The sequence below is a fragment of the Gossypium hirsutum genome, chromosome A12 (assembly GCF_007990345.1).
Source record: "Gossypium hirsutum isolate 1008001.06 chromosome A12, Gossypium_hirsutum_v2.1, whole genome shotgun sequence".
Taxonomy (NCBI): Eukaryota; Viridiplantae; Streptophyta; class Magnoliopsida; order Malvales; family Malvaceae; genus Gossypium; species Gossypium hirsutum.
In genome coordinates, this window is record NC_053435.1 from 10,810,175 (window position 1) to 10,832,643 (window position 22,469).

At 33.0% G+C, this 22,469-nt stretch overlaps 1 protein-coding gene and 1 long non-coding RNA gene across 5 annotated transcripts; both read left to right on the plus strand.

Moving 5' to 3' along the window:
• The first annotated feature begins 6,365 nt into the window (after positions 1-6,365).
• Positions 6,366-18,536, plus strand: LOC107935650 (beta-catenin-like protein 1). 4 transcript variants are annotated; one of them, XM_016868287.2, is made up of 9 exons: positions 6,367-7,600; positions 7,703-7,787; positions 8,029-8,125; positions 8,396-8,459; positions 8,539-8,595; positions 15,271-15,308; positions 15,397-15,478; positions 18,168-18,304; positions 18,372-18,536. In XM_016868287.2, the coding sequence occupies exons 1-8, from the start codon at positions 6,551-6,553 to the stop codon at positions 18,255-18,257; spliced, it is 1,563 nt and encodes a 520-aa protein (XP_016723776.1). In that variant the 5' UTR covers positions 6,367-6,550; the 3' UTR covers positions 18,258-18,304; positions 18,372-18,536. The 4 variants fall into 4 exon arrangements, with proteins under 4 accessions (XP_016723764.1, XP_016723776.1, XP_016723770.1 ...); XM_016868281.2 differs by having other exon boundaries at positions 18,382-18,536; XM_016868275.2 differs by having other exon boundaries at positions 6,366-7,600; positions 18,168-18,536.
• A 1,774-nt stretch (positions 18,537-20,310) lies between these two features.
• Positions 20,311-22,061, plus strand: LOC121210863 (uncharacterized). Its single transcript, XR_005906130.1, has 3 exons — positions 20,311-20,452; positions 20,539-20,600; positions 21,753-22,061. It is a non-coding gene; the product is annotated as an uncharacterized lncRNA (long non-coding RNA).
• The last annotated feature ends 408 nt before the right edge of the window (positions 22,062-22,469 follow it).

Below are 22,469 nucleotides of genomic sequence, written 5' to 3' on the forward strand. Positions count from 1 at the left end.
GTTTTAATGGTTGAGAATTGAAAGTTTTAGATGTTAAATTTATAGAAATTAAGCTTAGATTAAAAAGATGACTAAACTGTAAAGCTTAATTGATAATTTCCTACATCAGGGACCAACTGAATAAATTGTAAAATTGATTGTAGAAATAAGAAATAGGAGGTCCCTAATGGGTAATAGTTAAATCATAATTCAATATGAAGTTTAAATTGAAAGTTAGGTTAGTCTAAGTTTTAGGGACTAAATTGAATAAATTGTAAATCTTGCATAAATTGATAATTGATTGTGAATTGGTTGAGTGCTGATAGTTTTATGTGTTTATGTTAATTCATAGTTAATGTTGACCCAGATTATTCAAAAGGAAAAGGAGAATCCAAAGCCGTCGACGAGTAGCTCAAAATTTATGGTTTGTAATTCTATGGTTCAAGAATCCTTTAATTCTTGCATATTTATATCATTTTACATTATATAGAGTTGGAGGTGAGTATTGATGATTGTTTGAGCTAAAATGATGTGATTTAGATAGAATATCGAAGTAGAGACTAAATTAATTAGAATAGAGAATTTCATGGCTTGCTTAATATATGCAATTGGTATGAGATATTGAGTTGGAACATGTTAAACTATGTGTTGAATTGATAAATTGTCGATGAAATTAACATGGTAAAGCATAAATTGGAATGTATGATGAAATCAAAATTTGGTTATCCTATTAGTTGTTCGGACTGTGTTGGATATAATTGGCATGCCTTAGAGTTAAAGTATTGAGTAAAATTATCGTTGCCGAGCAATCCGAGGTGACAAATTGATTGAGTTGAGAAAACCATTGTTGCTGGACAATCCAATATGGTACAGTGTATCAATATATTGTCATTGTTGTCGGTTGTAACACCCCTAGCCCGTGTCCGATCGCCGGTATAGGCTATGAGGTATTACCAAGCTAAATATTTAATTTCAATCACATAATCTACCAACACAAGTATAAATCGAACTGAATACATACAGATTTATAATTCATAAGTACCATTTTCATACGGCCAAGATATTTACAATTTCAAAACATATTTTTGTCAACAGTCCAACCTATACATGCCATATCGAGTCCAAAATATAACTATACCAAAAAGATCGATAGTATGAAGAACTGCTGACGATCCCCGAGTCGATAGCCAAAATCAACAATCTATAAAACAAAGAAATAAGAAACAGGGTAAGCTTTCGAGGCTTAGTAAGTTTTAAGCAATTCATACTATTAAGGCTTATCATTAAAATTGAACATTGAGTATCACAAAACTTGTATTCTTATTGTAATTCACTTGACCAAATATACACTAGTACATTAGTTACAAAACCCCTTGGCCAAATATGTATGTATGTATACACAAGACTTCTTGCACATATTTCATTATTTACATAAATTATACTAATACCTCTAATCACATCCTTTCATATGGTGACTTACATTAACCAATTATATTATTGTCTTATCCTCAAATACCGAATTCATTCACACACACATATATATATTTCGTGCCTTGATGCTATTAAATCACTTAAAAAAAATCAATTCAAATATAAGCACATAACACGAACCTTAACATGTAAAACATATAATACTTACGCAACGATGTTTACCACTGATATTCGAAGTCGAAATCTTATTTAACTTACTGGCATCGGTTCTGTCAAATCTTAGAGCTCAGAATACATTACTAGCGTAAGCCTGCGGGTCTTTAACCCGGATATTTTTCCAGCACGTAGCCTGCGGACCTCAAGTCCGGATATATTTCTAGCATATAGCCTGCGGATCTCATGTCCAGATATTTTTCCAGCATATAGCCTGCGGACCTCATGTCTGGATATTTTCAATCTCATACACATTTGATCATAACACATGACAGTCACATTATCACTTAATAGTCGTATATTACATTCAAATCTAAACTCAATACGCACATCATCATTCACATTTCAGCTCAATGGTTATATCTCATATCACTCATTCTATTCATCATTTAATCTTAAATTCAAAGTGGCCATCAAACTATAAGTCATATACATGCATTATCTATTATACATCTTAATTCAAGTGCAAGCCAAAATCACAATTTACCTACTATACTCTTATAGTGGCATCGTCAATTATATACTAAAGGAAACTACTTAAAACTTACCTCGGATATATTTGAACGGTTGCGAAATGGCTACTCGGTTACTTTCTCTTTTCCCTTATTCGAAATTGCCTCCCTATGCTCTTGAGCTTTAATTCAACAAATTTTAAACTAATCATTAATCGACTATTCAAATATTATTTTTAGAATATACTACATATATATTCGACTTTCACACATACAGATTATAGTAAGCTTATAAGAAATCAATAAGCAATTCATTAGCAATTTTTTATCAATGTTTACAATATAATCACAATTTCACTATAAGCTAACTTCCTGAGCAACAGTCACTAAATTATTTATAACTAGAGCTACGAAACTCCAAATCAATTGCTGTAAATTTTCCTTGAAAATAGACTCATTTATATTTTATCCATAAAATTTTCATAATTTTTAGGTTAGCCAATCAATACCAGATTTTTCCTAAAGTTTCCATTGTTTTACTGTTTGACTAATCTAACCACTCTTCACTACGAAATAAATTCCTCATTGTACAGAATTCAAAACATGTCCTTGTTTATTTCATTTGAAACTAGACTCATTAAGGAGTCTAAGCATATAAATTTTATCATTTGACTATTTTTATACGTTTTATAGTGATTTTATAAAAACAAAACAGGGGATCTAGAAGTCATTTTGACTCTGTCCCACATTACTTCAATCATCTCATTATCGGCAATTCTTTTGCTTTTATAGTTTCTTTTATAAGAAACTAGACTCATCAAACTTTAATTACATAATTTATTCAGCTTCTAACTCAACTCCCACAATTTATAGTGATTTTCCAAAGTCACTTTACTGCTGCTGTCCCAAAGAGATTATTACCAATTCACTCTTTCACACATTCTTTATTTTGTATACATATTATTTAAACATGTATATCACCAAATCAATTTCATCATATATATTTCTATAATTTCACTTAAGCATAATATCAATACAACACATCGTGCTCATTTAAACACAACATTAACCGAATATCCATCTACCAAGCATTTTAACAAATTTTTCTTCAACTATCCACACATTCGGCAATTACATAGGTAATCTAGAAAACCTTAATTTACTAGTAATTATTCACAACACATATAGGCGTCTACTCCAATCCATCACTTTAAACACAAGCATAACTCAACTATTATAAATGCTCACATTCCGCATTTTCACCAATGCACAAGCCGATTTTTTTCTATCATTCAAAATTATCTATATGAACATTAAATTAGTTCCAACATCACCGATTCCTAATTATTCCTTAATTCATAAAGGCAACAAACATCCCCTTAAACCTCTTCCATAACCGAATACTCATTTTACTACCAAACTCAAAATTTTGACATGGGCAAGTAAGGGACTTAGTAACTAGCTTAATATATGCAACAGAATCAAAAACTAACATGGATTTCATACCTTAATCAAGACTAGAAAGGAGTAGCCGAATGCTTGTTTCCCCCTCCCTTCTCTTCTTAGAATTTTCGGCCAAAGATATCAAAAGATGAACATTTTATTTCTTTTCTTTGTTTTATTCATTTAATTAATTTAACACATTTTTTATTACATAAATTAAGCCATTACCATATTATAATATTATTTCATAACACATATTGCTTATCATCATTACCATGGCCGGCCACTACTATCAAAGTGGGGAAATTGACATGCAAGTCCACCTTTTTGATTACATGCATTAATAGACCATTTTAAAATTAACCTATCACATTTCAAAAATGTCACACATAAGTCCTATTTAATAAATTTCACATACAAATGACAAAATTAAAGCATGAAACTTTCACACATGCATGTACACATACAATAAGCATAGAATATAACAATCAATTATTTTTGTGACTCGATTTTGTGGTCCCGAAACCACTTTTCGACTAGGGTCAAATTAGGGTTGTCACATCGGGCAACCCAGAGTGATAAATCCGTGTATCCGTACTGAGTCCGTGTCTGGTTAATAGGGTTAATAATACAATAGTTGATTAAGTGATAAGGAAATGCCGGGGTGACTGGTCCGTATATCCTTATCGAGTCCATGTTTGGTTAATAGGGTTAATAATATAATAATTGATTAAATGGTAAAGAAATGCAATGTGATGGTAATATGAAATGTGATATTATTCGATTTGAGTTGAAAACTAGCCTTTGAGGGCCAAATATATATAAATGAGCTATCAAACTTGAAAATGGTTAAAGTGTTCAAGTGAAAAAGGACTTATGAATTTAATTGTGATGCTAATAAATGAATACTTGACACTGTTCAAAAATGGATATGTAAATGAACTAAATGCTATTAAATTGAATGTTATGTGAGAAGATAGTGTGTATGCATAAATAATTGTTGCGTTAAAATGAATATAAGCATAGATATATAAAAGTGATAGTATTTTCATAATTTGACATGAGTTATACTATGATTTAAATATATGTATTTGAATGAATTTGTTTATATTGATTTGAATTGTAGAATTATCACTAAGCGATTTGTTCAGTGTATAATTTTGTTTTCTCCGTGTGCAGGTAGTTTAGACTTCTAGTAGATTGCGAAGAGGTTTTCTTAGCATCTAGAATTCGAACTTGACTTAGCAATGCTTGTGAAATTTTCATATTCTAGTTGACATGTACCTAATAGGTTAAGTTTTGTTGGAATAGAATGGTGCTTATAAGTAAATGTTGCATCTTGATGTTTTAGAAATGATATGTGTTTGTGTTTGATGTGTGTATATATATAAACGTAACTTATATTTGCTTTAGTTGATTAAGATATGTTGCATGAAATGGTAACATGGTTAAACTGAGATTTGTGAATATTTATATGCTTGCATCGTTCAGGTAATTGAAGGAATTTGGGAAAAAGATATGAATAGTTATATGTGAGCATAGAGGTACAACTCAATATTAGGTGTTTTAGAAATGGATGTGTGGCTGAAGGATGTTGAGATTGATTTATGTTTGTTAGTACTTAAAAATTTACAAATTTGAAAGAAACAGAATTGCAGAAATAATATGTAACGTCGCGAGGAATGACCTATAATGTCACATTAAAACTAAGAACCCCGTTGTCTCGACAAGGCTAAAATAGTAAGTGACGTCATGACGTCGAGTGGCCTGACATCATGACGCGACAAACTGTGTGGCTATGTCTCGACATGAAAATGTGACATCACGACGTTAACCCTATAAATTGAATACTTTACAATTCAGTCCAGTTCGACCTCAGGTTAACTTTAAAGCTTTCGTAAGCTCGTGTAAGACTGAGAATGAATATTTATTGTATTGTTTGCTTATAATTATTATGTTTATATGCTTGATGGTGTGAATCATATAAAATTTAATCGTAGTTGCTTCGACAACAAATGTGACACCTTATAGTTCAGACCTAACAATCGGGTCAGGTATAGGGTGTTACAGGTTTTATATGCAATTTATGATGCTAGCATAACTCATGAATGCTTTGACAAGTTTTGCTATATTTTGGTTATGTTTCATAAACAAATATGTCGACTTTTGGCTACTTTTAGAACATGTTTTATAATGTCCTATTTGGAGATGTTTTGAGGGTTGTTTTCGACTTTTAAAACATGATTTTTAAGCTTAAAATGATTGGAAGTCAACATGGTATGTTTTGGGGATAAAATAGAGGTGTTTCAAGGCCATAATGCACCCTAGGTGTTCGGGGTCCAATACTAAAAATGCACCCTTTTTAGTCAAAATCTCCCATAAACAATATAAGGGGTAGGTATACCTTTGCCCCTCCTTATCACATCACTTGTACTATTTTAGCCACTAGATTGTTTTGTGAAAAAAAAGCCCTCCAAAACCCAATATTGGTCTTGGACACCTTCTAACACCTCAAAATTGATTTAAAATGATTTAAACAATATTTCAATTTTATTTTGTATGATTTTATAAAAAATGTTTTTGTTAATTAAGCTTATTTTGATATGAGTAATTGATGGTTTATGGTATTAATCATTTAGTTAATTCGGCTAATTTAATTTATATATAAAATAGTCGAATAAGCCATTAAAAATGGTTGAATCAACTTAATTTCTTTATGAAATGAAATGGTAAAAAATAGATTTATCCTTATTAAATTGAATATTTTTTTGTGAAAAATATTAAATTGAATCTTTGGATGGAATAAATTGATTAAATTCGTTGGAAAAAAAACTAATTGGATAGATTGGGTTTAATCTATCAATATATATAGCAATAATATTTGGGAGGGCAAGGAAAGGTAAGGAAGCAAGGCCGCTCCCCTAGAAAAACGCCTAACCGGAAACAGGGCGGATTTCCGGATCCTACCAAGAAGTAGAAGCTAACAAGCAGTAAGGTAAGTGAGTCTAGGAGCAGGCGCCGGAATTCCAACCATGGAAGTTAGTAACGCTCTAAAACGAAAGCGATACGACGGCGACAATCACATGGAGGCGGAGGTGGACCTTTCCCTCCTGGAAGCCGTCGAGAAATCCCAAAACACCGTCGAATTACTTGACCTCCGCACCCTCAAGAAGCTAGTCCTTTCCTTCGAGCGCCGCTTAAAGGAGAACATCGAGGCCCGGCTCAAGTACCCGGACCAACCGGAGCGGTTCGCCGACTCGGAAGTGGAGTTGCACGAGGAGCTAGAGAAGCTAAAGATTCTTGCTGGAGCCCCTGAGTTGTACCCTGAGCTGGTCAATCTCAACGCCATCCCTTCCATTCTCAACCTCTTGTCCCATGACAACACCGACATTGCCATTGACGTTGTGCATTTGTTAGAGGACTTGACGGACGAGGATGTTCTGGAGGACAACGACGAGCCTGCCAGGATTCTGGTGGATTCTCTTATTGAGAACAATGTGTTGGAGCTGTTGGTCCAGAATCTGCAACGCCTATCGGACAAGGACCCTGATGAGATGAGTGCTATTTACAACACCCTGGCCAGCATTGAAAACATGATAGAGGTGAAGCCTACAGTGGCCGAGTTGGTCTGCGAGAGGACCAAGTTGTTGAGATGGTTGTTGGGGAAGATCAAAGTGAGGGAATTCGATAGTAACAAGCAGTACGCTTCGGAGATATTGGCCATATTGCTTCAGAACAGCACTGCCAATCAGAAGAGATTGGGACAAATGAACGGCGTGGATGTGGTTTTGCAGGCCGTGGCTATGTACAAATCAAAGGACCCCAAGACATCAGATGAAGAGGAAATGCTAGAGAATTTGTTTGATTGCTTGTGTTGTTTATTGATGCCATTGGAGAACAAGGAGAGGTTCGTTAAGGCCGAAGGAGTGGAGTTGATGATCATTATTATGAAGCAGAAGAAATCTGCCTATGCCTCTGCCATCAGGGCACTTGATTTTTCCATGACCAAGTATCCCCCTGCTTGCGAGCGATTTGTGGATGTTCTGGGATTGAAGACTGCCTTCGCTGCTTTCATGGGTAAGGCAAGTATATCTCTCTTTGTATGTCTTTATTTCTTGAGCACTTATCCATGTCTAATTGCATTCAGTACCTAACACTATGCCTTTTCCTCTTGCATCGTTTAGATACCTATAAGTAAGAAGAACAAGAAGGAAAGGTACCAAGAGGAGTTGGAAGAGCGCCTGGTATCACTAATTGCATCATTGTTTGGTGAGTGCCTTTAGACAAATATGACATTATTGCCCTTTTGCATGTTGCACTTTTCATCGTGATTAACCTGGTTATTGATAGTGTGCCTGTGAGACCACCAACCATGCATAAGCTTATCACTTCTGCAGATGATTACCAATTAATTACAAACTATTTTAGCAGCATAATGAAATTGCACTACACATTTCTCAACTACTGAACCTTATACATAAAATATTCATGCTTGTGGTCTTATTTCCAGGTGGGATTTTGAGAGGTTCCAGAAGGGAAAGGTTATTAAGTAAATTTGTTGAGAATGAATGTGAGAAGATAGACCGCCTTATGGAACTATATATAAGGTATTGGCTAATTTCACTTGTTTTGTTTCTTTTAACTTCACAAAGTTACAGGTTTAGAGTCTTGAGGTTCTTCTACCGTTGGCATTAATATGCAAAGTAAATTCTTGTCCATGTGAGGGTGGGGTATGGGGTATTTCTAGTAACTAAGAGAAGGGTTTCTCTTGCTGTTGACAAAATTTTCCATAGCTACGAGGATCACTTCCAAGAAGGGTTGGATAGAGATTTTGTTCTGCGACTAATATTCCTATATTATGAATTTAAATGATGCAGATATTCTGACAGAGTTACAGCAGAGACACAACGACTGGAGCAACTGGAACTTGATGATTTGGAGGTAATCAATGAACTGTACTTTTCTAGTCTGCATTCAACTCTGAGATGTCTTCCTCTATAACATGGCTTGCATTTTGCAGATGGATGAAGAGGAAAAATACAATAGGAAACTTGAATCTGGACTTTACACTCTTCAGGTCTCTCTCTCTTTCTGCTTTTTTTTTTTTATTTCTTTAATCATTCTCTTTCTGCTTTTTGAGTGCCTGATGAAGGGAGGTTTTTATAGCTTGCCAGGCTTTTTTTTTTTGTGGATGTTTGCGGTGGAATTAGTTGAGTTTCTAAATAGTTTGCATTTATGATTAGTCTAATGCTTCAAAGACTATCTATATTTATCATGAATTTAGCTGTTAAACAGGCCTGGCACACATTTTTGACATAGTTGTCCTAGATCTTTTAGTTTTTCTCTGACTTGTTATTACTATTTATTTTTGTTGATGAGTAGTGTAATAGCTGTTTTGGGCTTAATTTTTCAATATCATGAACCTGGGTGTCTAAACTGCAGTTCTTTCTAAATCTTAATATATATTATATAATATTTAGCAGAAAAAGACCATTGTAACCTAATTGAAGCAAGTTATGTTTCTAAAATTGTATTACTTTGGCTTCCTAAATTCTTATCAACTTAAATCTTGATGATAATGGTGGGTTAACATTAAATGTTCTGACAAGCATGCTATTTGGCTCTCTTTGTTTTGGTTTGCATTTTGTTGTATCTTTTCATATATGACAGCTTGAGGGTGAAAGTTTATGATAATGGTAATATGAAATTCTTAAGATTCAGATGATTTGAAGATTGAAAATAAGAATTTTTAGGTTGTAGATAAAACAGGATAGGACGACAGTGGAGCATAGCTGTTGTGGAGATGTATGGGGTGAACAGAGAAGTGTTAGAGGGAAAGGAGGAGTCTTGGCTGAAAAAAAAAAGAAGAAAAAAAGAGAGTGAGCAATAGTTTGATGGAGGAGGAGGAGAAGAGAAGAAAGAAACAAAAGCATATGGTATATTGGGATGCTGAGGAGGAGACCAAAGAAGAATGAACAATGGTCTGATGGATTTTCATTTTACTAAGTTTGATTAATTAAACTTCAATAGTTAAATGATTATTTAAAAAAAAAATATTTTCTGACTGTAGGTGACATATTAGCAAATTATCTTTGTTTGTATTTGCCACACTATTAACCAAATGCCATATAGGAGTTAAGAATGCTATTGCTAACATTAGCATTTTCCGTCCAATTAATTGAAACTTGAATAAGATAAATGATTATTTAAAAAAGCATATTTTGTGACTGTAGGTGACAATGACATATTAGGAAATTATATTTGTATGCATTTGCCACACCATTAACCGAATGCCATATAGGAGTTAACAATGCTATTGCTGGCATTAGCATTTCCATACAATTTGGGTTTTGATTGCACTAAAATGGTAGTATGAGAGGGTTTGATTGCATAAAATAGAACAGAAAAAGGGTCAAATAAAAATTACCACTAGCCTAGTCGTATTTTTGGTTTCCATTTTTGATTATTTATAGCTTAGTTTTTGTTTGAAGTCTTAGCATCCTTGATGGTTTCCTATTAGATTTAAGTGTAGTCAAAGTCTTTACTCTTCTTGTGCTAAGAACTGTAGGATTTGGAGTCATATGTATCAACAATCTTTCTGTGGAGATATAGAGTCGTTGTTTGAGATTCTCCATGATAATTGCTTCTTACTGCCTAACACATTCAAATTTAGGTATGAATTACTGCAAAAAGCCTAAGTATTAAGCTTAGGCATCACTTCCTTATCTTGTTCATTCAAAATCAATAAATTATATGTCTATATTTGTGATAATAGCATGGACTCCAGTGTTTAATTAGTTATGGAATTTGTTAATTTGTTTATTGCTTGAAATGATTTTAATTAGTTGGGTGATATTCGACTTTGAATGTATCTTTACTCGAGCCTAGAGATTAGTTATGTTGTTTGAATTTATTGTTAATGTTTGTTTTGGCGGTTTAATTTAAAATTTTTAATACTTCAATTATGATTTAAGAATGGTAATGTTATTGTTTTAATTGAATTTGGAATGTTTAATTAATTTTTATATCATTATTGTTATTTATTTGTGTTTATAAATTTTTCTAGAATTTTATTTATTTTTTTCTATTTTTTCTGATATTTTAAAAAAAAAATTGGGCTGTTGAATCAACGGTCCAACCAATTGAATCAGTTGGATTGGGAACCGGTGGTTTGACTGGTTCCACCACTGGTTTGGTTCTGAAAACATTTGATAAGCTTATATTATACATGTAGGAATATTCTGTAAATATTTTAGGAATATTTTGTAGATATTTTCTTTATTAAAATTCCTTATTTTAAGAGATCATATCTCCTATTTAGTATCTTTCCTAACTTAGAGTTTCCTAAAGTAGTGTCATAGGTTGTATATAAAAACTCTGATTTATGTTCTATTTAGTATCAAATACTCTGATTTCTACATGGTATCAGCTTAGGTTACGATTTCTTTTTCAACCTAGACCATGTCCGAAACTCCTTCTCCTACTTCGGAGATTACTTCAAATCCAGAAAATTTTTCTGGTTCCGATGCTCCATCAAATTCGTCTGGTCTGACTATCACCTGCCATCGATTGAATGGCAACAATTTTCTTGAAGGGTCTTGTGAAGGTAATCTGGTCATAAAAGATCCAGAAGGTAACCTTTCTTCTACTGCATTTTTCTCCTCCCAGTTGACTCCTAATTGGATCCTCGATTCTGGTGCTACGGATCATATGACTGGTAACAAGGCATTGTTTCACAATTTTTTCCATACCTTTGGTAAAGCTGTCAAAACGGCTGATGGTACCTTGTGCAAAATAGAGGGACATGGCACTGTTATTCTCAATGAACAGATTGCACTTAAAAATGTTCTCTTTGTACCAAATCTGGCGTGCAATCTCATCTCTGTTAGTAAATTGTCCACAGACTTGCACTGCTCTGTAATTTTTAATGATCGTGATTGTACTTTGCAGGCACTGAACTCGAAGAAGATGATTGGTAAGGCCAGCTTGCGTAATGGTCTCTACATCCTCCCTACCTCTCCTAAAATCGAGATCTCCAAGTCATTTACCGCTTTAGGAAAAGTTGATACTGTTATGTTATGGCACTTTCGTTTAGGCCATCCTAGTTTCCAATACCTTGCAAAATTGTTTCCTGCTCTATTCATTAATAAAAGGCCTAATTCTTTTTCTTGCAAAGTTTGCTCTCTTGCCAAACATACTAAATCATCTTATTTTCCTTCTACATACAAGCCTTCTTACCCTTTTGCTTTGATCCATAGTGATATTTGGGGCCCTTCTCGGGTGAAGAATGCTGATAATTGTAAGTGGTTTATCACTTTTATTGATGATCACAGTAGGATAACTTGGACTTATTTGCTGAAAGATAAATCTGAAACTGCTAGTGTTTTTGTGCAATTTTATAACATGGTTCTCACTCAATTTGGGTCTAAAATCCAGCTCTTTAAATCTGATAATGGCAGTGAATTTTTTGCTAGGTCTTTAGGTGATTTTTTTAAGGAAAAGGGCATAGTTCAGATTAGTTCTTGTGTTGGAACCCCACGGCAAAACGGCGTTGCCGAAAGAAAAAATAGGCACCTTCTTGAAGTTACTCGTTCTCTTCTATTTACCACTAATGTTCCTAAATATTTGTGGGGGGAAGCCTTATTAACTGCCACATATTTAATCAACCGGATGCCTAGTAAGGTTTTAAAATTTCAAACGCCTCAATCTATATTTTTGCAGCACTTTCCTCATTTTAAGCCTATCTCCTCCATTCTGCCACTTAAAATTTTTGGCTGCATTGTTTTTATCCAAAATATTGCTCCTAATAAGTCCAAGTTAGATCCTAAGTCTTTAAAATGTGTATTGGTTGGGTATTCTTCACTTAAGAAGGGTTATAAATGCTATCATCCTCCTTCTAAACGATTTTTCACCACTATGGATATAACATTTTATGAGCAGGATTCCTATTTCACTCAGGCTGAAATTCAGGGGAAACATGGAGTGATTTTCAGCCACAACAGGTATCTCCTTCTAATTTTCATTCTCAACCTTCAGAATTGCCATCTTGTTCGCCATTACCTGCAGATCTGTCACCTGTGAATGCTCCCATTGATTCTCCTGTAGTACCTATGACTAATTCACCTACACCCACTTTAAACACTCTTCCTGAAAATACACCTACTCCAATTGACAGTCTTCAAAAAACACCATCACCCAAACAGCTTCGTGTCTACACAAGAAAAAGAAGACATATCCCTGAGACTGTTTTGCAATCTGATTCTTGCTGAGAATTGGATTTGGGTCCAGCTGCCGAAATGGAAGAAGAAATCAGTAAGTCCACTACTCTAGATGACTTTCCTATTGCTATTAGAAAAGGGGTTAGACAGTGCACCAAGCATCCTATTGAAAAATTTACTGGTTATAATTCATTGATGCCGTCTTTTCAAGCATTTACAGCAACTTTGGATAAAGAACAAGTTCCCACAAGCATAGCTGAAGCTCTAAAGGATCCAAAATGGAGAAGGGTTGTTGAAGAGGAAATTTGTGCACTAGAGAAAAATGCTACTTGGACCATTACAGACCTTCCTCAAGGAAAAAAGGCTGTCGGCTGTAAATGGATCTTTGCTGTAAAGTATAACTCCAATGGCAGTATCCAACGATACAAAGCTAGACTAGTGGCCAGAGGTTTCACGCAAACATATGGGATAGACTTCACAGAAACTTTTGCACCTGTGGCAAAGCTTAACACTATTCGAGTACTCCTAAGTTTGGCTGTAAATTGCGATTGGAAATTACACCAACTTGATGTAAAAAACGCATTTCTTAATGGCAAGCTTGAGGAAGAAGTCTATATGCAATTGCCACCTGGCTCAAAGTCTATTGAAGGTAGCATCAAGGTTTGCAAGCTCAACAAGTCTCTATACGGGTTAAAACAATCACCCAGAGCTTGGTTCGAGAGGTTCACTAAAGTCATTTTTCAAAATGGCTACAAGCAGTCCCTTGCCGATCATACGCTTTTCATCAAGGTAACTTCTACAAATAAGAAAGCTATCCTAATTGTGTATGTGGATGACATCATTCTTACTGGAGATGATGAGGAAGAGATTAGCAATTTGAAGAAGTTGTTAAACAGGGAATTCGAAACCAAGGACTTGGGAAAGCTAAGGTATTTCCTAGGAATGGAGGTGGCAAGATCAAAAGAAGGACTTGTGATCAACCAGAGAAAGTATGTACTTGATTTACTCAAAGAAACTGGTTTTCTTGGCTGTAAGCCGGCTGATACACCAATGGAGGCAAACTTGAGATTCAATAAAGAAGATGAGTCCTTAGTAGACAGAGAGAAATTTCAAAGGTTAGTTGGGAAACTAATCTACTTATCCTTGACAAGGCCAGATATAGCTGTTCCCGTAAATGTGATAAGTCAACACATGACTAATCCTACTGAAGAGCATATGGCAGCAGCAAATAGAATTCTCAAGTACTTGAAGAAAACTCTAGGACACGGCTTAATGTTTAAGAAGACACAAGACAGAACTGTTAAGATTTTTACAGACTCTAGTTGGGCTGGAGATCTCACTGAAAGAAGATCCACTAGTGGGTACTGCATTTTTGTTTGGGGTAACCTTACAACTTGGAGAAGTAAGAAACAATCTGTTGTTTCAAGAAGTAGTGCTGAAGCTGAATTTAGAGCACTAGCTTTGGGGATATGCGAAGGAATTTGGCTACTTAAATTACTAAAAGAACTTGGCACAAATCAGGAGGATCACTTTGAAGTTTTGTGTGATAATCAATCTGCCATTCAGATTGCCAAGAACCCAGTTCAACATGACCGAACAAAGCATGTTGAAATTGATAGGCATTTTATTGCTGATCAAGTCAACAAAAAGACAGCCACTCTTTCTTACATTCCTTCAGAAGGACAGATTGCAGACATTCTTACCAAGGCTTTGCCAAAACCTGTGTTCAATAAATTCCTATTCAAGCTGGGATTATACAATGTATATTCTCCAGCTTGAGGGGGAGTATAGGAATATTCTATAAATATTTTAGGAATATTTTGTAAATATTTTCTTTATTAAAATCTCTTATTTTAAGGGATCATATCTCCTATTTAGTATCTTTCCTAACTTAGAGTTTCCTAAAGTAGTGTCATAGGTTGTATATAAAAACTCTGATTTATGTTCTATTTAGTATCAAATACTCTGATTTCTACAATACATTTATTCATTGACATACATAAAATCTTTCATGTATGCAAATTGCGTCTTACTTTTCTCGGGCATGTGCTTTTTTGCTTTCCATCTTAGGCAATGTAATTATTCTAGCACCTAGAGTGTGGGTTGTGCCTTTGACTACACTGGTTAGGTTATAATTTTCAGTTCATTCATGATTAAAACCAGGAAATATAAGTTCTTAGAAAGGTCCTATATTCTACGAGTGAGTAAATACAATGAGCTCATGGTTGGAGAATCAGCCTTAAAGAAAAAACCGGGGTGGGTACAAGGAGATTAACCATGTAATAGATGATTTATCTCTGTTGAAGACTGCAGATGTTCCAATTGACAGATGAATCTTCTTATGTCTAGGTTTATTATATTTCTTTTGAATGGAAATTCAGCCCTTCATCAGTCAGACAAACCTAGCTGTAAACTTTAACTCTGAATTAATTAGATTTCTTAATAGACATCTTATTAACCAATGTAATTTCTGAAGTTATTAACCAATGTGTTTAAATATTCTCAGTTTTGACCTTATATTGTTTTGATTGCAGTTGATTGCTGTTATTCTGGGTCATCTTTGGTGTTCTGAGTAAGTTTTTGCACCTTTTTCTTGGTCACGTCTATTTATTTTGTTTATTTAAAACGTTGTTAAATTTAGTTTATTGAATACTATGCAGACACCCTCAAATGAGGGCAAGAATTGAATTACTGCTCAAGCAGCAGAAACTTACTAAGAACGATATCAAGAATATACTTCAGGTAATTTTCCCCCTTTGGAACTGTATTCAAGTTGTACAATTTGTAGACAGCAATCAGTTACATACCAACTTGTTGATAAAGAAAATCATTTTAAGGCTTGCTTTATAAGAAAATACTGAGTGTTGATAGAAGGAAGGCATTGCACTTTTTCAATCTTTTGTGTTTCTTCGAATTTTCTAACAAATAAAGGAGAACTCTTGTATGACTGAGACTCGCTATATATGTATTGGTGATATGGTGATGGTGTAGGGTAAGAAGTGGTAGTTGTTTGAAGTTAAAAATCTGGTTCCATGCTGGGTAAGAACTGTTGTTTTTAGTGTTTTATTGGGTTAGAGAAGATACTGTGTTTGGTTGGTTCAGAAGGGAAAAGCTTTGGCTTTGAGGTGGGAAAACAAACAGAAATGAATAAATGGTGAGAACTATTGTTTTTAGCATTTAATGGGTTAGAGAAGATGCCTACCCCCAGGGTTTATAGAAATGCCTTAGGGCTGATTTTATAATTTTCATACAATTTTTAGAATACTAAAAAAAAGGAGAAGTACAAAGATCCAGGGGTACACCTACCTAGATTTCCATGCCCTCATACCATGACCCTAAAGGCTTCATACAAAGTTAGGCATTGCTTCGTACAATCCTTGAGAGAGCACAGCTGCTATAAAATGGTTCTTCATAGATCAAGCTAAAACGGCTGAAGTTGAAGACAAGACAACTATTTATATCCTACTTCCTTAATGATCAAGCACATTAAGACTTTTTTATCTTTTCTATAAGGTGGTGCTTGGTTAGATCATTCCAACAATCATGATCTATACACAGTGAATCGGTGTGGCGTAATCTAGCGTGTATAAATATATACATATATAGATTAAAAACAAATCTTTTTGGTTTCTTTATATTTGATTTTAAGAGATAATTGTCATTTTCAAATTCAAATTTTTAATATAATTTTTACATATTGGTCAACTTGTTAACAAATATAATTTCTAAATTTGTAATTTATACCTAATTATAAAATAAATAAAAGATTACTATATTTAACAAATTTTTATTTTTGAATTATATTGAAATCATTAACTTACTCAATTATTACAATATGCACAATTATGTTGGTATTTTTGAACAAAATAATGTAATACTTTTTGCAACAATCTAACATGGTGATTATTGATCAAACAAAGTGATGACAAATCATGAGTGCTTAGGAATAGCCAAGTACTAAGATCATCAAGTGATTAGACTACAATGGTGATATTAGAAATATACCAAATGTTTCCTATAAGGAATATTTTGTGTTAATGGTGCGTTTTGGACACCAGGAAGATGGAATGGACATATAGATGATGCCTATGCTTTTGCTTTTTTGAATGTCCCACAACTGATGAAAATACCATCTTCTGTCCTTTGAAGCTTGCTATGACTATGATATAGTTTTCTACCTCGTTTGCATTGTTGGTTTCAAGTGTGTGGAGAACAAGATTCAGATCATGATGCCATGATCTCTTGCAATTGTCAAAATTACTCATTGTTATCACCTTTAAAATTGTTCAAGTAACTTACTGGCATGACATATAATCTTTTGTAAGATTACAAATACACAATTATTAGAAATATATATTACAGTTCTTATGAATGTTGATTGATGAAGACTTTGGGGACCATATCTAATTCTCAATGACCATAGTCAAGCTCTAACAGGCCGTCATATAACTATTCCCTTTCTCAAACTTCTACATGCTGAAAAGTTTGGGGCTAGAATTTCATGTAGATGGAAGTCTAGGTTTTACTTTATTTTGAATTGAACTTTCTATTTATGCTGGTCAGAATATTTATGAAAAGGAAGAACAGTTTGTCCTTGGATGAGAATATATGGACGTAGTTTTTTTTCTCTAAAGAACCATTTGAGTTTTTGAGAAATTAAAGATGAAAATCACATCTACATACTCTCTGGGATAGCAATCTTGTCCTTAGTGTTCTTGGACTTCAAAAAGTCCTTGTGAATGTGCCCTTTTTTGCTACTGTATTAACTTTTATGAGGGGATATCCAGCCATTTTTCTTAACTGATTTACCCCTAATTGCTGTTGCATTAATCGCAACCTGACAAAAGATATCAGTCAGCTGAAAGTTTGTGGTGTGGACCTTTTTTTTCTTCTTTTTTTTCAATTTTAGCTGCAAAAGTTACCTTTGAAGCATGGAAATCTTTTTTTTTTTTTCTTTCTGCATGATTTTTCCGGCACGTACTGTCCTGCTTGTTATTTCTTTCCAGTTGCAGAGGCCCCTTTGTTTCTCTTTTGTTTTCTGGTTCCTGTTTACTTGATTGCAAAGCATAAGTTTGCTGACCAAGTTTAATAAGAGGCATCAACATTCTTTGCAATCTCAATCCGCAACTTTTCTTGTCTGTCAGTTGAAGCTGAAAACCTTAGTTCGAGTTGATAACATAATGACATAGAAGTGGAGATGGGTCAGGGACTTGGGTATATGACTGCGTCATTGAACAAAGTCTCTGATCATATCACCAAAGAATAAGTTTTAGAATCCACTGCAAAGGACTAGAAAACTGTTATTTCATTCCATATAAAATGAGGCTAGTCTCCTTATTGAGTTTTCCTTCCATACTTGATGTAGCTGCTAATGGCTTACAGTTTGACATGTTTAGGTCTTATTTTTGCTTTGGTATCTTATTTTACACAGGAATATCATGACAATATCGGTGACCTAGATGGAGCCGAAGAGAAGGAACGAGTACAAACAAGGATCCAGAAGATCATTTCATCCTTCTGATTGTCATCTGCTGATTTTGTACCATCATATCTTTTGAAGGATGCCATGTGAGTTTAGCATTGTGAATTTTTTGAGCTAAAATTAATGATAATGCGTGCTTATACATTTGGTTAGCTTTCTCCAGGATGCTCCTAGGAAAACACTAGATTGATTGTGGTCACCGGAAGTGTTCTAGGGAACTTTCTGATTGAGACAAAGGCAATATCCAAGCTTGTTATTGTGGGATGAGTTAAAACAACTGCTAAAAATAGGGCCGACGAAATTATTTTTTGGAGAAAATCGAAAATTGATTCAAATCCAAAAATTCCTAACACGTTGAAGCTGGTGATAGGTTGCTAATTTTATTTGCGGAGGATCCCTAATATCCACCTAAAAGCTTTCCTCAGATTTTGAAATTTTTATTATTTTAAATACCCAAACGACTCCTAAAAAGATTTTAGTAAAGAGTTGGAAGAAAAGCAGTTTGAAAATTTAAATTCGGATTTCAGTTATTCAAATTATAAGAATGAAATGTAAATTCAAAAAAAAATCATATTATTTAAATTCTAAAATATTTAAAGTTATAGGCAAAAAGTGTATTACAAAAATGAATTTATATGTTATATATGAAAATATTTGTTTAGGTATACATGTTATATATTTATATATAAAAAAAGTGTTATAATTTTTTGCCATAATTTATTTATAAAAAAATAAGTTTATAAAAAAATAAGTTTTTAAAGTTATGACAAAAAATTATAATATTTATAAGTAGTATTAATAAAAATATTTTTTATAAAAGTTTTATTTTATCGATTTTATATTATTTTAAACTTAATTTATATATATTATAAAAAAGGGTTTTAACTTTGTATACGTCCTTTTCACCGTAAATCTAAATATTTTACAGTAAATGTTATTGCACAAATACAAAAAGTTTTTTTATTATTTGTATCATGGGTATGATAACATTTGAGTGAATAGAGTCAAATAGAAACACCAAAGATGGCTCGTAAACTCTAATTTGATAAATACAATGTATCAAAATGTAGTTGAAATAACATCACACAATATAGCATAATGGAATTGAAATGATTCATATTTTAAAGAATACATAGAAGAATGAGATGTTAATAGTATTAATTATATATATTCAGATTCAGACGATGAATAATTCGGTCAAGGATAAACGAATGATGAAAATAAGTATATGTTAAATGTTAAAGAGCGAATAACTAAACAAATATGAAATGTTAGAGCAATTATATAAAATTGCATGTAATGCTTATTTTTCTTGTTATTTTTTAGCATGGAATTCTCATGTTATTGACTGCTTTATTGGATTAACATTTTACATATGATGATACTCATTTAGAATTCTTTTTATCGTACGATTTTTTTTATAGCAACTCATATTTTTTAAAAATATATAAATTATATAATTGTGTAATTACAATTTTTACAACCAAATATGGCATTGCAACCAAATAATTGTTTTGTGTTGTCCAATCATACCCTTGATGTAAAATATATATGTAAAAAAGAGATAAATAGTCGGAAAGTATAAAAATGTTAAAATTGTGCCAATTGAATCTTAGCTCGATTGACATATGAATTGTTGTCAATGCAGGAGGACGTGGGTTCAAGTGCGCTGGAGCGCATTATCTTCCTATTTATGAGTTGGGGAGGGGTTAAGAGCATATATGATTAGAACTTATAATGAAATAGTTAAATCCATAATTTTTTAGAAATTTAAATTTATTATGAAATAAATATTCCATAAATCATGAACTTAATTTTTCAAAATTTAAACCTCACAAGTGGGTTTAGGGTACAACAAACGTTACATTTTTGGTTAAAATGCGCCAAAAGTCTCATTATTTTTCAAAAATTAGAAATTTAGTCCTTGTACTTTTATTTTATGGAATTTAATCTCTCTACTTTTTAGATTTCAAAAAAGCAGCTCCAACTATTAAATACTGTTAAATCTAAGGCTGTGTTTGGTAACCATGAAAATATTTTCCGGAAAATGTTTTCCTAATTTTACGCTGTTTGGTTACATGAAAATATTTTACATACGTAAAACGTTTTCAGAAACCCGGTAAAATGGGATGCTTTTTATGTAAAATGTCTTACGGATTTTTTTTCCTTAAGACATTTTCCAAACTCTCACTTTCCCTTGCGCCGTTCATCTTCCTTCTTCTTCATCCATCTAGGTATTTTCTACTTTTACTTCTTCTGTTCTTCTTCTTTCATTTTTCCTTTCGCATAATCTCTTCTAATGGTAGCTTTTCGGTCTTAGGTGCTTTCTCTTTCGCATACAACCGGTATCATCCTTGCGTCGTTCTTCATCTTCTCATCCAGGTAACTTTTCTCCTCTTCTTCTTCTTCCATTCTTCATCTTTAATTGAAAGTGTAAAAACGTTATTTAAGCAAATATATAGAGGACAGGAGCATTTAAGGGTTTAGACAAATACACCAAAAACCTCACGCTTAGGCTTCTTGTTTTTCCCTTTTCTGCTAATACCCACTTACCCCATCTCTACAATCTGCTTTTTTTTTTCATGTGACAGTTTAAAACATTGAATTGAAGGTTATTGACTGGATTTTCTATTTCTGGATTTTAAACAGTTTAAAATTATATATGCTTATCTCCATTTGTTTAAGTTAAATGAGGTTAGTTGATTATCACTTGGAAGTTGTCAAAAAAAAAAACTCCTTAAATCATGAAACAAAGACATTTGTGGAAACATTAATGCCATAGTGATGAACTTAGATATGCTGATTAACGATCTTGACAAACTAGCAGAGGGAAAGGGAGCTCAATTCAGAGGAGCTTACTCTTAAAGAAAAATACCCAGCAAGCTTCCACTAAAAAATCCTAATAAGGTGTGGAGGGTACAACCCCTCCACATGCTTAAGACTTCATGGAGTATAGAATTTTAAAGGATATAAAAAAATACAGGTTAAATATATCCTATTCCAGGTGCTTGAAATTCTAAAATTCCAATTTGGAAATCTTCAAATTTTCAAAACATTATATGATTAATTTAGGAAAGGCAGTAAATTCATTTTTATGGAATCTACAAATCAAGTTCAAATGATTCTATGGCCGTTCCAAAGCTAACAACATAGTACAAAATCTAACGAGGGACCTCAACTAATAGTCTTTACAAGATAGATATCCTTTAGTGATATATAGACTAATTCCATTTTGATCTGCAGGAAAAAAAACAGTTGATAAATAGCTTAAAATTTAGACTATTACACAAGAAACACAAGGCAGTATGCAGTTTATTTCTGAGTTTATTTGTGTTTAGGCAGTATGCCTTTGCAAGTTATATGACTAAAATGCTGTTAAAAGTAGCAGTGGTTTTCTTTATTTTTTCATCTCTATTTTTTCTTTTGTCATTTTGTCTGAATTGATAATTATTGAGGACGAACTTTACTTACTATTTTTAATCATTTGTAACTGTTTAAGCTTCAAATTTTGAATAACAAAGAGGTATTTTTAAGGTATCTTATGATGGCCATTGCATTCAAAGCTACAAAGATTGGAAGCTTTAAAATGAGAACTTGGAATAGCATGGAAACAATCACCTAGAGTGACTTGTAGGAATTAGATTTTTGTCTGGTTTGAGGTTTGTTCAACAGATAGGTGTAATTTGGGATTTTAAGGTTCTGTTTGTTGCGATCTGTCTATGTTTATGTTTTTAGGATGGGTCATTTTGTACCTGCTGATTACTTTGTTTTTATGCAGCTTTCATAGTTGTTGTACTAGCAAAAAAAAACAATAAGTCAAATAATATATATTTTATTTTTTAAGTTCATGGTTATTGGCAGTGTCTGAATATGCTTACTAGATTTATCATTTTAAAATATGATTTATGATTAAAAAAAAAGTCATGTAAAAGTGTGTAGTTTTTTGCCTTAAGCAATCGGTAGTTCAATTGTCTTTTGGTCTACTATTGTTATCATCACAAAATTAACTTGTAATGGTCTCAATTGAAAATTATTGTCAATTTCATTTTGTTAATAGCAGAAACAAAAAATGAAACCATATATATATAACTATCAAGTAAGTATTTTTTAATTACATGACTATCAAGTAAGTATTTTTTAATTAAAAAAATATCATAACAATAAATTTAACAAAAAGAATTTATAAGTGTTAATAGTTGGACCTAAATTTTGAAATCTGTAAAGTAGAGAGACTAAATTCCATGAAATAAA